This window comes from Paroedura picta, chromosome 5 (assembly GCF_049243985.1).
Source record: "Paroedura picta isolate Pp20150507F chromosome 5, Ppicta_v3.0, whole genome shotgun sequence".
Classification (NCBI taxonomy): domain Eukaryota; kingdom Metazoa; phylum Chordata; class Lepidosauria; order Squamata; family Gekkonidae; genus Paroedura; species Paroedura picta.
Genome location: NC_135373.1, coordinates 30866965 through 30884393, shown reverse-complemented (window position 1 = coordinate 30884393; position 17429 = coordinate 30866965). Strand labels below are relative to the sequence as shown.

Here is a 17429-nt window from a genome sequence, read left to right as displayed (position 1 = left end):
TTGTAAACAGGGTGTCAAGAGGCGAATGGCTGGCAGCGTCCAGCTGTCATGTACCATCCTGGATTATATGTCCTCAACAATGTCTACTCTGCGAAGCCAACTTCCTGTAGATCCTCTCTTAAGGCTTCGAATCAAGCTATTTCTATTCATCTCTATGAAGAGCTCCAAGTCTGCTTGGGCGTCTTCTGAGGTGAGCTTCCTCAGGTTCAAGACACGAGCAGCTATTCCTCCAGGGGCACAACAAGCAATAAATTGCCCCCATGGAGGCCAGGCGCTGGACAGCCAGCATCACAGAGACAAAGCCTCTCTGTAGACAATTCTGTAGAGAGGTCAGTGGGGGCAGGTGCTACCCCCCCTGAGAGAAAGACACGTCTCTTGTTTAGAATACGTGGGAGTGGTGAAGGTGGAATAGGCCTGCAGGCTGAAGAACAATCTCTGCCACCATCTTGATAAGGTCCCATTGTCTTGAGTGGGGTAATAACAAGGCTTCAGTGGAGGCGAATGACCCAACTCCTCCGAACAGAGCCCCAGAGGCCCTTCCCACCACAAACTGCGCCCTGCTGGTTAAGAGGTGCTGTGAAAAATAACATAGCTGTTGACTATAAAGTCATAATGTTCTACTGTTACAAGTTCTACTGTTATTAATGTTATATGTTCACATCATGATATCTTCCTTGTATTGTATCATCAACTTCAGTGTAAAAGGATCCGTTTCACTAGAATTACCTGTGTTCCCCTGGAGAGAATGATGGTCCTCTATACTATAGAGTCTATAGCAGTGGTGGCGAACCTACGGCATACATGCCAGAGGTGGCACTCAGAGCCCTATTTGTGGGCACATGTGCTATCACTCCAGCAGAGTTCGCTAACTCAACCTGCACAAGGTGCGGCTTCCTGGCGCCCAGAGGACAGGGAGGACTCTTACCATGCGATCCCTGGCCCAGGAAGCAATTGGCTGGCTTGGGTCGCTCACCTGGCCTGGCATCTGTAAGCGTTAGCGAGAAGGCTGTGCAGAGTGGAGCCTGAGAAGAGCAGAGCTGGGCCAGACCCTGCCAGAGATGCCACGCACCACTGCATGAACGCAAACATGCACGCCCAGCATTACCGCCTCCTTTCAACGGAGCAAAGGTGTATGGGGAAGGGAGGGAAGGGAAAGGTGTGGAAGAAAAAAAAAAAGGGGGGGGAGAACAAAACCTACAAATTAATGGCCCAACAACAAAGGGCTGTTACTGTGTTTTTCTTTTAAGACAAAAGATGTTAATGTGTGAGCTGTTTTTTCTAAACTAAAACCTCAGTGATGATGATGTCATCCGTTCAGTCGTGTCCAACTCTTGGCGATTCTATAGAAAAGTCTTTGCCATGCACTCTTGTCCCTGACTGCTTCTTTCAGTTGGTTCATGGTCATCCCTGTATCAGCTTTGATCATGTCGAGCCAGCAGATCTTTTGGTGACCATGTTTCCTTTTGTCGCTGACCATATAGAGCATTAATGATTTTTCTGGCGAATCTGATCCCGTGATGTGTCCAAATATCATCCCCTCTAATGACATAAAACCTCAGTATTCAAGTTAAATTGCCGTGTTGGCACTTTGAGATAAATAATTGGGTTTGGGGTTGTAATTTGGGCAACTTGGTCTCTAGAAGGTTCACCATCCCTGCTCTATAGCATTATCTCCTTCCCCAAATCATGGCCTACTCCCAAATCTCCAAGAATTTCCCAAGCCTACTTTAGGACAGCAATGCTGGTGTTACTTTTACCTTTCTCTCTACCACCACCACACCTCTTCAGTTATTTAATCAGAATTCTGATGCATGCAAAAACTTGTTTATCCCTACATTAATAACTTCTACTCAGGAATCTGATGTTTACTAACATCTCTGACCTGGATGGCCCAGGCTTGCCCCATTAGGCCAGATTTCAGAAGCCAAGCAGAGTCAGAACCGGTTAGTATTTGGATGGTAGAAAATACCAGGATTGTATGACACCTCTGAACATCTCTAGCCTTGAAAATGCCACAGGGTCACCAGAAGTGCAGCTGTGACTTGAGGGCACTTTTCACCATGAAGATAACGCCAAATGATTTCAGAAGCTAAGCAGAGTCAGAACTGGTTAGTATTTGGAGGGTAGACTTCCAGGGAAATACCAGGATTGTATGACACCTCTGAACATCTCTAGCCTTGAAAACGCCACAGGATCACCTGAAGTGCAGCTGTGACCTGAGGGCACTTTTCACCACCAAATTGATAACACATGTGGCTGGCAAGAACACAGCCCTTGGCTTGGCTAGACATTCCATGAAAAGCAACACACCTGAGATTAGATTTGAAAACAACCAATGATACTTGGGGGGGGGGGGCACTTCAAGGACAAAACAAACTGACCACAGCTGAAGCCTTTGCCAACCAGATCCAAGAAAGGACTTCTATTTCAGGTTCCTGGGGCAACTGTACCAGAGCTCCACCCAGATCTGCAAACCCAACCTGGCAGTGAATGCTTAGGAATCCGCTGATCTAATTTAAACAGCATTTGTGAATTCATTAGCAGAACAATACAATGGGTTCAAAATATTGTCTTCCCTCGGAGTACAGATGTTGAACATGTAAACTTACCCCCTTCCCATAATTTGCATGCATTTCTCCCTCCGCTTCCTGCGTAGTCAGCAACCTGCGGAGAGTTTCATCTCCCAGCTTCTCTCCTTTCCTTACAGGAGTAATTTATATATAATCATGTGTATGTGTGTATATATGTCTATACATACACGTGTGTAGTGTGTGTGTTTGCAAGCCCTGCAGGACCGCTAATCTAAGGGGCAACTGGCATAGAGGCAGACACATAGAAGCCAACTTTCCTTCTGGCCGGGCTTATGCACGCGCGGTATCCATTCATTCTCCCAAAAAAGTTGGATAACTTTTCAGCGCGGGGCCAGATGGGACTTGTAGGCTTTGACGCCGCTTCCTAGAGCGATCCGCGGCACTGCAAGGCCGTGGGCGGGAGGAGGGGCGCGGAGTCGGTTCCATCCAGCTCCTTGCAGGATGCACTTCGGCGGTCGCGCAAGTGCATGCTGGGAATTGTAGTTGCGAGGCCGCGCCTCCCTTCTCGCCCTGACTTCTTCCTCGCTAGGCGTCTCTCGCCACCATTCGCGCCCCTTTTGCCGCGACGGTCTTCCTTCGAAAGGCCTCCTCCCCAAGGAGAAGCCCTGCCGCTAAACCACAGACGCCCCGCCGCCTTCTCCGACTCCTAAGGGATGGACGACCATTACCGCCGCTTCAGTCGCCCACCATGCCTGAGGGCAGCTTGGCCGAAGCGCCTCCTGGGTGACGTAGTTCCTCCCCGCCGCGACTTCCCCTTTCCCACAACGGCAGCCTAACGAGGCGGAGGACTCGTTTTCCCAGGGAGCGCAGCGCCCCCTTTCGTGCCGCGCTGCCCGACGGGCCTCGTGGTCCTGCGCCGGCCCTCTCCTCCCTTCTCGCCGGGGCGCATGGGCACGCCGGAGACTCGCCTTCCCAAGCTGCTCCGCGCGCCGGGGCTGGGGCTCTGTGGGGATTGTTATTGTGGCGGCCCGGCCCCCCCACCCACCCCCACCGCGGACTCCTCTCAGTGTTTAAAGATGGCGGCGGCGGCGGCTGCGGGAGGCGGCGGCGGCTCCTCCTGGGCCTCGGTGCCGCGGGGCCGCTTCCCGGCGCGGCCCGGCGGGTGCCGCGCGCGGGGCTCCGGCGCCGGAAGCCGCGCGCGGGTGTCTCTGCTGGCGCCGCAGCTCCTGCTGGTCGCCCCGCCGGACGGAGAGAGGGCCGCGGCGGCGGCGGACGCCACCCTGGGGAGCCTCCTGGGCCTCGGACGGAGCCTGCGCCGCCTGCAGGGCCTGCTGGGTGACAGCAGCAGCAGCAGCAGCAGCGACGGCGGCGAGGAGGAGCCGGTGAGGATCCCCGGGCTGCAGCCCGCCGCGGCTCCTTGGCCCGGGAAGGGGAAGAAGGGGTGGCGCCGCTTTCTGCAAGAGGGAAGGAGGGCTCTTCTGCGGGGCGGGCTGTGGGTGCCGCTCGCAAGCGGGGCGAGGGCGTGGGGAGTCCCTCTTTCCCTTGCCTGTGCCCGCATCCTCCTCCCCGTCTGTGGGTTGCCGTCCTTGTTCCCCAAGGCTGGGGCTGGGCAGCGCCTGGAAGGGGCAGAGCATCTTCTTGGCATCTTCTCCAGATTGCAATTTTTTGCAAGATCGAGCAATTCTGCCCGAAGCCCTAGAGAGTCCCCGGGGTCAGCGGGTCAGTCCCCCCCAAAAGTAGGTAGGAGCTGACATGAAAGATCTTTGCTTGAGAGCCTCTTTCCAATCTGAGTAGACCAGCCTGACCTGGATAGATAAAGGATCTGAATTAGGATGCATTAATTTGGTGTATTTTTTAAATTAAGGAGTGGGGTGTGTGGCTTAGAGGGATGGCTTCTGCCTTGTGTACAGAAGGTCCCTGGGTCAGTTTCCAGTTGAAAGGGTTCTAGTGTAGGTGATGGGGAAGAGCTCTGCTTGTGACAGCTTTGCGAGTTCATGCATTCACAATCCCTCCTGTCCAATTTGGGGAGGGGCCGTGGCTCAGTTCTAGGACATGTGTGTTGGGCACAGAGGGTTCCAGGTTCGATCTCGCTCATCTCCTTAAAAGATCAGGTAGTAAGAGATGTCGAAAGCCTTCTCCTGAGGCCCTGGAGAGCTCCTGACAGCCACTGACCTTGCTAAATTCACTGACCAAGAAATTCATGATGCTGTCATCTTGTGCCCGGGGAATAAGCCCTCATTGGGCCCATATCCAAATGCTGGAGGATCTATCAAATTTTTACCAATGGTTGTTGTCACCTTTGTGCAATGTGTTTTTGCTGCTACCTGGATAGTGCACACTCATTCAGGTGATGCTGGGTAGCCCAGGTGAGCTGCCCTCCCTGGGGACAGAAATCGAGGCAGTCTTGCTAGGGAGCAGCTAGGCTCCTCATGGACAGATGTGGGTGTTTCTAAATGGTTCTTCTGCTTGTTCTTGGGAGGGAGAACTCTGTGGGGCGTGGGTAGGTAGGGGGTGTGGCACGATCAGACATATGGGCCTTTTGTTCCTACCTTGGCTCTTGAAAGCTGATCTTCTCACAGCTCTTCAATGCCTGCCAGACTGTCTCCCCTCTGTCTCTTCCTGCCTGTATAGCAAAATATTTGGGGAAGGACAGCTTTACCTGAAGTCGCTCTCATATAGTTTTCTGTAAAGTCGCTGGAGGTTTCCTGTCTGCATTTTGGCCAAGTAGCTCCTAGAGAGTCTGAAATCTCTTCCTTGAAATAAGATACACAACAAAACAAAATCAGAGTCCAGTGGCACCTTCAAGATCAATGAAGATTTATTCCAGGCATGAGCTTTCGAGTGCAAGCACTCTTCCGATGGTCAGTTCATAGTCTGAGGAAGAGTGCTTGCACTCTTAAGCTCACGCCTTGAATAAATCTTTGTTGGTCTTAAAGATGCCACTGGACTCTGATTTTGTTTTGTTGTAGTGCTTCAGACCAACATTGCTACTCCCTTAAATCTATTGAAGTAAGATGGCTGCTGTTCTTCAGGGGAAGGGGTGGGCACAGTAAACCCAGAAATGGAGATGGATGTGATTGCCTTGGGTCTTAAGGTTGAGAATGCTTCTTTACTCCCAGCAGCGACATACTTGAAGAGGTCGTTGGGTGTTGCGACCGTGCCAAGTTCTTGTCTCTCATCCCAGCCTGTGAATCTGATGCCCCTTCCAAATAAGACTTTAATTATTAGCTACTGAAATTTTTGTAATAGGAGGTAAGATGAACAGCTGGCAGGAGTTGAGAGTGAAACTGAAGTAGAAGACCAAGTTCTCGACTGACGGTCTTTCCAGCACCTGAGTTTGGATTCCACCTCTCATTGTCTTTTGCTTGTTAAACATGATCAGCTACATATGAGATCTCGGTTGCTTAAAAAGGTGTCTGTTTTTATTCTAGGATGTGTGCATGTCTGACTGCCAATTGTTGTTAGCTGCAGAAGCTTGTCTTCAGCATTCACTCAAATCTCTCTCTCTCTCTCTCCCTCCTATGTGGGGAGGGAACTCAAAGCAACTTGCACCATCTTTCTCTCCTGCTCCATTTATTCTCACAACCCAGACAGGTAGGGTAGGTTCAGACAGTGAACACAAGGAGTCATCCTGTACTGAATCAGACTCTTGGTCCATCAAGGTCGTTATTGTCTACTAAGACTGGCAGCGGCTCTCCAGGCCCTTGAGCAGAAGTCTTCTACATCACCTACTGACTGGCAGATCCTTTAAGAGCAGGGGTAGTCAAACTGGGGCCCTCCAGATGTCCATGGACTACAATTCCCATGAGCCCCTGCCGCAGTTTGACTACCTCTGCTTTAGATGGAGGTGCCTGGGATTGAACCTGGAACCTTCTGTGCGCCAAGCAGATGCTCTTGACACTGAGCCATGGACCCCTCCCTAAAGTCAGTATTGTCTACTTAGAGTGGCAGTGGCCATCCAGGATCTCTGGAAAATGTCTTTCCTGTCACCTGCTTACCTGAGCCTTTAAACTGAAACTGGGACCTTCTGCATGCCAAATATATGCTGTCCTGCTGAGCCAGAGTCCCTCTCCTGACTGACTCACACCTACTGAGTTCCCATGGCAAAGTGGGAATTTGAATCCGGTTTTCCCAGATCCTTGCCTGACAGTCTGGACGTTCACCATGCCGAGATGTTCTCTTGCTCACTAGGGCACAGTGGCTGTCAATTATCTTGTCCTTGTAAAACTAGCAACTAGCTAGAGAGCCAGCCTGATGTAGTGGTTAGGAGCACCGACTTCTAATCTGATTCCCCGCTCCTCCACATGCAGCCACATGGCCGAGCGGTAATATCAGGGCTCTCTCAGCCCCACCTACCTCACAGGATGTCTGTTGTGCGGAGAGGAAAGGGAAGGTGATTGTAAGCCGCTTTGACACTCATTCTGGTAGACAAAAGTGGCATATAAGAATCAACTCTTCTTGTTGTTTGTACGTAAGTGGCTATTTTCTAGCAAAATACCAGTATTCCAGTGGGATATTTTTTTCTTTGAGGCCCTAACTCCCATGTTAAGTTACCTTGTGGCCTGAGTAGGCTGGGCTGATGGCAGATTTCCCAATTTCAGGCACTCTGCAAATGTCCCAACGTTTGAGTGAGCTGGCAATTTGTGTCTGAGGGAAAATGGTGCAAGGAAGTCAGAAAGAAGACTGCCCTTCATGGGACAGTAGCTACAAGGTTTTTGTCCTAGCTGTCACTGAAGTGGCAAACTGGATCTGGACCGTGGGCCGTATTCATGTGTTTTTCCATCCAAAAACTGAAAATAGATCCCGTCGAGTAAACATTATCCCATTGTGGAGAAAGTCTGGCCTACTTTTTTGTCTTGGAGGACTATTTTTATTTATGGAGGGAATTAATTTGTGTACAGGCCTACCACCTCCTCTAACCAGAGTCTGATAGACATCTGACCAGAGTAATTCTTTACCAACATGGCTTCAGAAGCTGGCCTAAAATGAGGATTGTTGATGTTCTTAATTCCTTGTTGGGTGCTATAAGCCTGGGAAAATACGCCACGTTATTTTTTCTTCTGCTGAAGGACTTGGTGCTCACTACAGACAAAAAGGGACTCAAAAAAGACATTCAAGAACTGTTTGGCACAGGACAAGGCTTTCTAAAATGCCATAGGCCTCCTGTCCCAGAATATTTTGGATGCATGTCCTCAAGAGCTATGAGGACTAGGGGCACAGGGTCAGATGGCATCTACTTGACCTGACCATATCCCTAGAAATTGGACAGAAAGAGAGACAGATTAAGGAGAGATAAAACTGAGGAGTCTTGATTGGGTCTACATTTGGGATGAGCAGCGTACTATGGAATGTGGTGTGTCCATCACCACGTTGGTTGGAAGTTGAGTTGTGGCTTTTTTGCCGTCAAGTCACTGCTGACTTATGGCAACTCTGTAGGATTTTCAAGGCAAAAGACGTTCACAGTCGCATTGCCATTGCCTGCCTCCGTATCGTAACCTTGGCATTCCTTGGTGGTCACCCATCCAAAAACTAACCAGATTCTGAGATCTGGCCCAACTTGGCTAACCTGGGCTATCTGGGTAAGGGCTTCTATTGGAGAGGGACATGTTAAACATTGGATCAAGTCTGAACGATAGGCCTTCTTGTGGTTACGTTGAAGACCAGCCCCATCTCTTCTCGATGGCTGTCTCTGTGTGTCCCCAGTTGACGAGCAAAGAGCTTTCCAGGAGCCAATGAACACGTAGCCCTTTCCTAGAACCTGGTGGGCTGTGTTGTTTTTAAGTTTCCTTCTGGGAATCCTCCAGATTTCTCAGAAGCTTTTATCAGGTTCTGCTGTAAGAAGATTGGCTCATGTTGCACAAGCCTTCCTGGACAACAGCTTTCCCTCCAACAGTGAGACCTGTAAGATTATTGTGTAAAACGTGCAGCAACCATGAAGTGTGAGATGCATTCTAGAGCACATTCTTGTTTCATGGTGCATCATCTCCTTGAGTACAAAAGAGTGAGTGTTCAGCAGTATGGTGTAGTGGTTAGGAGTGTGGACTTCTAATCTGGCAAGCTGGGTTCGATTCTGCACTCCCCCACATGCAGCCAGCTGGGTGACCTTGGGCTCGCCACAGCCCTGAGAAAGCTGTTATGACCGAGCAGGAATATCAGGGCTCTCAGCCACACCTCCATCACAGAGTGTCTGTTGTGGGGAGAGGAAAGGGAAGGCGACTGTAAGCCACTTTGAGACTCCTTCGGGTAGAGAAAAGTGGCATATAAGAACCAACTCTGCTTCTTCTTAAAGACTAACAAGCCCTCTGAGGAAAGGCTGAGGGACTTGGGAATGTTCAGCCTGGAGGAGGTTGAGAGGGGACAGGATTGCTGCCTTTAAACATCTGAAAGTTTGTCCCTTGGAGGATGGCATGGAACGGTTCCTGTTGGCAGCAGTAATGGGCTTAAACTATGTGTAGAATGGTACTGGCTAGATAGCAGGAGAACATTTTTCACAGTACGAATAGTTCATAAGTGGAATCGGCTGCCTAAGGAGGTGTGGAGCTCCCCCTCACTGATAGTCTTCAGTCAGTAGCTGGACAGATCCTTATCCTGGATGCTTTAGGCTGATCCCGCATTGAGCGAGGGGGTGTGTGGACTAGATGGCCTGTATGGCCCCTTCCGACTCTAGGATTCTATGAGAAATTGTGCGGGGGCGTGAACTTTCAAACGAGTCACGGTTCAGTTCTTCATCTCCTGCAGTGTGTGCCGGGGGCTGAAGCCCAGTAAGCCTGGTTACCTTGTTTGGCTCTGTACTGTCAAACATTCACCCAAAGTATTTGCACGTGTTCCCGGACAGACAACTTGGAAAGGAAGCTTAAGGACCACTGTGCTTTCTCAGGACACACCTGCGCTAGTGCTTGGAACACAGGAGCAGTGTGCTTTCAGGTGACCAAGGAGATGCAAGCTGGGAATACCAGCGGAAGTAGCTTTTAAGGCGCCCTCTAATTTATTTATTATTTATTTATGTTATTTATTTGGATTTTTATACCGCCCATTCTTTACAGCTCTGGGCGGTTTACACGGAACATTATAAACTTTACATGGAACATTATAACAGTTCAATCTATAACATAAAGTTTCAATACAACATCATAACAACCAAGTAACAACTTATAACACAACATAAATAACAACAACACTGGGGAGCTCAAATTTGTTTTACAGGCAAATGCTCTAAGAGCAGAAACACTGTCGTGTCGTCTCCTTCCAGCTTTGGTAAATCTTACACCACGATCGCTAAGGCCTCTTTATAAACAGCCAGAGACTGATTGTAAACAAATAGCACCGGTGAAGAGGGATGAGGGTGTATCTCTGCTCACCCGTTCCCAGTTGGCCTTGGGAGCACTTGAAGAGCAGCTATTTTCTGTTTTCCCTGGCTGGTAATTATAACCAGTTCTCCTTAGTTAAAGGAGGGAACACCCCCTGCCAACCTGGTGATATAACTCCGGTGACAATTAAGCCCTGGCACTGCCGTCTGCCATGCCGGTCCCTTATCGCTGGTGATCTGTGAGTGTTTTTGCTCGTAAGGACAGTGTTCAGGTGTATTTCATTCATATTCAGGATGGCTGTTCAAGAATGGCAGTTGGTATCCTGTGGGTGTTTTTTTTGTTAATGTATGGGATTGCAGGGGAAAATACCCCAAATATGTCAGTTGTGCATGTGGAAAACCAAATTCAGCCACAGCGCAGGGATTTGCAAAGATTTGCGTATAAGCATGTCACTAACGCTACCTGTCTTCTCCCAATTCACTGGCTGGCCGGCCCTAGCCTCTCCTTGCTTCTGCAATTTCAGTGCCTTTTCCTTGTGCTCTGCACCTCACTGACCATTTTGAAATACAGAATGTTTCCTCTGCCTTTCTTCCTTCATGGATCTCAGATCTGTGTTGGGGGGGGGGGGAGTGTTCCAAGAGAACTTCCATCCAGGCAGTGTTCCGATGTGTTCAAGTTCCACGGGACTCTCACATCATGTCCCTTTGGTTCCGACCCATGTCCTAGTCCATTCTAAGTTGTAACAAACCATCATTTTTCCCCACACAGAATTTACACTCGAAAGACCCATTATGGAATTCACTCTCTGGATTTAACATCCTCCAGCACCTTTGGTGTAGTGGTTAGGAGTGTGGACTTCTAATCTAGCCAGCTGGGTTCACTCCCCCACATGCAACCAGCTGGGTGACCTTGGGTTCCCCACAGCACTGATCAAACTGTTCTGACCGAGCAGTGATATCAGGGCTCTCTCAGCCTCATCCACCTCACAGGGTGTCTATTGTGTGGAGAGGAAAGGGAAGGTGAATGTGAGACTCCTTCAGGTAGAGAAAAGCGGCATATGAGAACCAACTCTTCTTCTTCAGTAATATCAGGGCTCTCTCAGCCTCATCCACCTCACAGGATGTCTGTTGTGGGAAGAGGAAAGGGAAGGCGAATGTAAGCCGCTTTGAGACTCCTTCGGGTAGAGAAAAGCGGCATATGAGAACCAACTCTTCTTCTTCAGTAATATCAGGGCTCTCTCAGCCTCACCCACCTCACAGGGTGTCTGTTGTGGGGAGAGGAAAGGGAAGGCGACTTGTAAGCCACTTTGAGTCTCCTTCGGGGAGAGAAAAGTGGCATATAAGAACCAACTCTTCTTTTACTTTCATAATCTTTCCCTTCAGTAGGATTTCCACTTTTGCTTTCCACATGTCTGAAGGAGTGAGCTGTAATTCATGGAAGCTCACATAGAGACAAATATTGCTAGCTCTTTAACGTCCTGCTGGATTTTGCTTTACTTTGCCACCATTGACCATCACCCACAGAAGAAGACCCGTCAGCTGGGTAAGCAGGCAGAAGAAATGCACCAAATTGGTGATGGCCACAAATTGTTCATTCTCCAAATCTCCAAAACAATGTCGTCAGTATCTCCAAAATCAATGTCAAAATGGCCTCTGATGCTCTCTGTCCCCTCCCAGATATTTGCTAGCCCATCTTGTTCAGGTATCCTTGCTACCATTCTTGGCTGGCCCCTGTCCTCACGGTTGGGGGAAGCCATGTCAGTTACAATTTACATGAGCCTTCGTAGCTGGTTGCTTGGGGAAATGTTCTTGCTCACCATAGAGCAGGGGTAGTCAACCTGTGGTCCTCCAGATGTTCATGGACTACAATTCCCAGGAGCCCCTGCCAGCAAATGCTGTCAGGGGCTCATGGGAATTGTAGTCCATGAACATCTGGAGGACCACAGGTTGACTACCCCTGCCATAGAGGACCAGCTATTTTCAAGCCTTTGTTATTGGGGTCACCTTGGCGCAGGCTTTACACAGGATCTCCAACATCAGCCATGCATGTGTGGGTAGCATCTACTGCTTTCCCTCTATAATATGCCTGAGAAGAAGAAGAGTTGGTTTTTATACCCTGCTTTTCACTGCCCAAAGGAGTCTTAAAACAGCTTGCCTTCTTCTCCCTACAACAGACACCCTGTGAGGTAGGTGAGGGTGCGAGAGCTCTGAGAGGACTGCTTGGTCAGAACAGCACTATCTGGACTGTGACTGGCCCACAGTCACCCAGCTGGCTGCCTGTGGAGGAGGAGTGGGGAATCAAACCCGGCTTGCCAGATGAGAAGCCGCTGCTCTTAACCTGCGATAACGACCCATGTCAGAAATGCAGCGAAGCCTGTGGCAGTGTTGTGTTCTTTTTTTCAGCAAGCATGTTGAAATAAGCTGCGGGCAGGCAGGTAGCTCTGGTTACCTGCTCCTCTGGTAAGCATGGCATCGGACACCTGGGAACTGGCAGCGAGGCTCACCGCCTGTGTGTTTCTCTCCCTGTGCTGAAATAAAAAGCAGTTAAAAAAAACAACACTTGAGATCCATTCTTCAATCTGCACTGGTGGCGTCATGCAGACACACCCAGACAGACCCCTTGTGACAACCCCTTTTTCCCCACACGTCCAAGTGCTGTTCGCCTGTTAATGGTGAATGCACGTACCACCTGTGTTCAATGTACATTGGATTTTTCTTTTCATGTGCATCAATCAGTTCTCATATTACACCGCATACATGTATAGCCAATCGTCTTGGCTCCTAATTTCATTTGTTAAGTGGATGGGCATTGCCTGTCTCTTACAGATGGATGCCTGTATGTTCACTGTAACATGCGAACTGGGCTTCAATCTCCTCTCTCTCTTTGGTTTTCTCTTTTATTTTATAGTGGGTAATCCTAGTGCACTTCTTTCTCACTCAGTTCTGGGCCTGACAAACAATGCCTTTTTTTTTTTTTTGTAACTGGACATAGTTGTTGTTTGCAAATTTGGGATCCTCTCGGCGGGGAGACCCTGGGGTAATCGATCTGTGGGTCCCGCCCTACGTTAATTTGCCAAGCTTAAGATGCTGGCCAGTACATCTGACCGCCTGATGTTACATCGCACGCTGTGCTTATTTATTATTTATTTATATTATTTATTTATTTGATTTATATCCCGCCACTCTCCAAGGGCTCGTGGTGGTTTACAATTCATTAAAACCCCAATAAAATCCTGTAACAATAAAACAATCTCACATAAAACCAACAATCAATAAGAGGATCCGGCAGAAAAAAACTCGTCCCAATTTAAAAGGTAAAGGTATCCCCTGTGCAAGCACCGAGTCATGTCTGACCCTTGAGGTTAGCCCACCTAATACCATTACTAAGGGGAGGGAAAAGAAAAAGAGGGGGAAGGGAGAGGGTGCAGATGGAATACGCTACCACCGCTTCTATAGGGGGGATATGGGCAACGGGATGGGTACCAGGGAGTATTTTCTGATTTTTGCCTGCCATCTTGTTGCTGTTCGGTGGTTTTAATGCAGTTCTATGTTTAATTGGGGGGGGGGGAAGTATTGATTTTATTGATTTACTGTAATGGGCTATTGTGCCTTTTTTGTAAGCCGCCCTGAGCCAACATGCCGGGAGGGGCGGGGTATAAATTGAATAATAAATAAATAAAGTGTAAGAGGAGGAAGAGGTTTGTGTTCTTACTCTTCCAGAAAGCCGGGTCACGTTAGTGATGCCGTCTAGCGTGTTTCCCACGGCCAATCTCATACTGCCATCAAAGCACATACTGTGCTGATGATTTCAATTATGGGTAGACCTGCCCGTGAAATAGCTGACTTCTTTTGAGTTTTTGCAAACCTCATATGCAGGTCAATAGTGCAGGGATTTTTTTTTGCTTTGTCTTGTGGAGTTTTTTTTACTTGGGCGTATACACCAAGGAGCTATGCAAAGAGGTTCTCCTCTTTACTAAAGATTTGTTTCACGTGCCCATACATTAGAGCAGTGGTCCCCAACCTTTTTATCACCGGGGACTGGTGAGCCCCAGCCATGGCGGCCGCTGGAGAGCACCAAAGGTGAGCCGGCGGCAGAGTGGCAGGGCAGCCCCCAAGGCAAGCAGCCAGGGAGGAGGAGGAGGAGCTGCGGCCCGGTACCAACTGATTCATGGACTGGTCACGGTCCCCGGACCGGAGGTTGGGGACCACTTCCTTAGAGTACAACAGCTACAGTGTCCATAGAATTTAATGAGACTCATTGAGAATCCAGTGAGCCACACCTTGGCCACCTAGAAGTGGAGTCGCTGGCAGTACACAAATATGGTAGATTTTTCCCCCTTCCATCTGTTCCACTATATATTTCTGGTAAGGCCTTGGAGGAAGATTTGGTCTCATGGCTTAAATGCCACTCGATGCTTAACACCCACTCAGGGCGGCTGTCCCGCCCCTGAGTGCCGCCTCCTCCAACCAGCTTGCCTGTCTGTCCAGTGGCCAGCCAATTGCCTTCTGTCCCCCACCCCTGCCCACCCCCTCCTCCTTCCACTTCCCTCTGAGGCTGGGAGGCTGCAGATCCCTGCTGTGTGAGAACTGCCCCTGCTGGTGAGTTCCAGAACAGCTGCCTGCAGCCTTTCCAGGTCCTGGGGGGAGTGGGAGGCCACTTCAACTCTACCCCCCTAAGTTCTTCCACTCTACCCCCCTAATCTAGTGCCCGTTGTATTCATGAATGCAGCAGGCTCGGCCCCTAGTGAGTATATAAATGGCAGCCATGTAGGGGAGGAGACAAAGGGATGGACCTGGAGTCACCTCTGGGTCTCCTGCCCAGTAGGTGATGTGTAAGACCTTTGCTTGAGACCCTGGAGAGCTGCTGAAAGTCTGAGTAGACAAGACTGACTTTGCCAGGCCAAAGGTCTGATTCAGTATAAGGCAACATCATCTGTTAATGTGCCTCAGCCACTCTGGCAGCCAAGCATCCTACAGTCTCATCCTCATTTCTGGTTGTGAGTCACACCAAGTGGGATGAGGACAAGAGTTCGTGTAATGTGTAATATACAAAGCACGTTCTGCTGAAAAAGGCCAAAAGCCTTGTTATTTTTGCCCCATGAAGGTTGTTGCTGTTTCCCGTCAGAAACTGAAGTTGGAAGTGAGTGGGACTGGACTTGTGAGCTGACCTCAAGTCCAGTCTTTGCTCAGTCTTATCAACTCAACCTGCCATGCTGTTAGTTTTAGAGCCCGACATTCTTTCTTGGGGCTTTATCTCCTTTGAAGAGGTGTTTTCATTTCTTGATTGCTGCTCTTTACGGCAGTGGTCCTTTTTGGGTGGAGGGAGCACCTCTTTATTTTAAGATGGCGATCCGCAATGTGTGTGTGTATTTTGGGGGGGGGGTGTTCCCCAGGTGCTCCTCAAGTTACCATGGAGAACGCTGAAGGCTTTTCCCACTCCAAACAGACAGATTGCCAAATAGTTTTCAGTTTCCTTCTGCATTCCAATGCAGCTGGGCCAGGTGTCCGATGGGAAAGTCAGGCCTTGCTAGGAATTTGGCTAGGTGTTTGCAAAGCTCACACACATTCTGTACTGTGATTCTAGTGTAGTGACAAATCGAGATGAGCCGTTACACAGCCAGCCCTGGAGGAGCCTTCGGGCTGGGGCATTCCTCCCTCCCCTGTCTGACAGCAAGCTCATTCCTTTGTGCATCCATCTGTATGTGTCTGTTGCATCCAAACCTCAGCTTGGGACGTGTGTGCTAACCAGGATTCTAAATTCTGGGGCAGTCCTGGTTTAGAGTTGTGGATTTTAGGAAAGAGCGCAAACTGTCACTTGATGCTGGGATGCCCCAAGCTGGGGATCTGCAGGCATTATGAGAGGAGAAAACAAGCTGGAAATCTCCCACTCTAAACGCTCTAGGTCTGATTCTTCTTTTTTCGTTCCGTCCTTTCTTTAGCATTTCCAGCCCTCGTTGGCCCAGTTTTTAAGGTTCATTTTAAAACTTTGGTTTATTTATCGTCTCTTTTTTATTTTATATACCTGGGGGAAGGGGGTGTCCCTGAATATGTAAAGACCTTGTAAAATCAGAGTCCAGTAGCACCTTTAAGACCAACAAAGATTTAATCAAGGCGTGAGCTTTCGAGTGTTGGTCTTAAAGGTGCTAATGGACTCTGATTTTATTGTGCTACTTCAGACCAACGCGGCTACCCATTTGAATCTATCCTTATGTAAAGACCTTGTGTTACCCATCGCCCAGTTTGCCAGATCTCATCATTGACACTGAGACCACTCCTATGCAGATGATGAATTTTGCTGTGAATGTATGAAGGGGCCTGGGAGAGCGCCAGCCCAAGAATCCCCAAAACAGACGAAATCCTATATTAACCCAAACTAGCAGTCTCTAGATCAGTGGTTCTCAACCTGGGCGGCCGGGACCCCTTTGGAGGTCGAACGACCCTTTCACAGGGGTCGCGGCAGGGCAAGCAGCTTGGCCAGGGGCTCAATCCACACAACAGCCTTGCGGGGTAGATCGAGATAGAGCATTTGTCTGTCTGGAGCAGCGGAAAAGAATGAGATCAGCATGGTGGGACAAGAGGCAGAACTGAACTGAGAAACCCCGGGGGGAAAACAGTTAATATATAATCACCAACCATAGATCTTCATGCCGTTATTCAGTTTTGGTTTAATTTCTGTGAAAGAACACTTGCATATCTTTATGATTGGGGGTCACCAAAACGGTATTAAAGGGTCACGACACTAGGAAGGTTGAGGACCACTGCTCTAGTTCAACCTCTGTGATACAGAGCCTGCGTGCAAGTTGCAAAGGCTGCCTGCCACCTAGTCACCCTTCCCTTTCACTGCAAGCATGCAAGAACAGCTGCATTAGAATGTAGAAGGTGCTGAATTCAGGAGCCTACCTGAGCAGCCACCTGCTTGACAGGTGTTAACGCAGGGGTAGTCAAACTGCGGCCCTCCAGATGTCCATGGACTACAATTCCCAGGAGCCCCTGCCAGCTTTCGCTGGCAGGGGCTCCTGGGAATTGTAGTCCATGGACATCTGGAGGGCCGCAGTTTGACTGCCCCTGTGTTAACGTAAGTGATGGATCTCAGGGAACCGGAAAAGTAGTCCACAGCATAGGACAGGATTACAAAACGGTGCTCCGGCACTTCCTTGATCTCCAGGGGTAATAAATCCATACAGTGATTTGGCACGCTCTGTTCCTTGCCATCTGTTCACTGTCCCAGAGGCCTGACCGTGAAGCCTTAGTTATTCCTCAGATGTGGCCCTTTTTTCCTGACCTTTCAGGGATTGGTCACCACGGAGCGTGTGTAGTTCGGAGCTATTTCCAGGTGTTCCACTGAGGCCCAGTCTGACTCCCTCCTTTCTTTCCCAATGAAAGGGACTGTTTCATGGTGTCTGAAGCCAAGACCCAGATGCCTTCAGGTCTTCGTTGAGCTCTTCAGGCATGATAGCAAAAGAACACACACAACACGAGCGTAGGTTGTCATCCATGGCCGGCTTGTTCCTTTGTATACAACATGTCAGTTTCTAATGCAGTGGTTCTCAACCTTCCTAATGCCGCGACCCTTTAATACAGTTCCTCCTGTT

General features: G+C 49.3%; 1 protein-coding gene across 2 annotated transcripts in view; it reads left to right on the top strand.

Annotated features, from left to right (window-relative positions):
• Positions 1-3050: 3050 nt before the first annotated feature.
• The window catches only part of KMT2B (lysine methyltransferase 2B), an 83642-nt gene continuing 69263 nt past the window's right edge, over positions 3051-17429 (top strand). Inside the window, exon 1 of one of the 2 annotated variants that reach the window (XM_077337067.1) lies at positions 3051-3913. In XM_077337067.1, coding sequence (XP_077193182.1) covers positions 3479-3913 — 435 coding nt within the window. In that variant the 5' untranslated portion in view covers positions 3051-3478. The remainder of the gene's footprint in view (positions 3914-17429) is intronic. The other variant, XM_077337068.1, reaches the window with a different exon arrangement.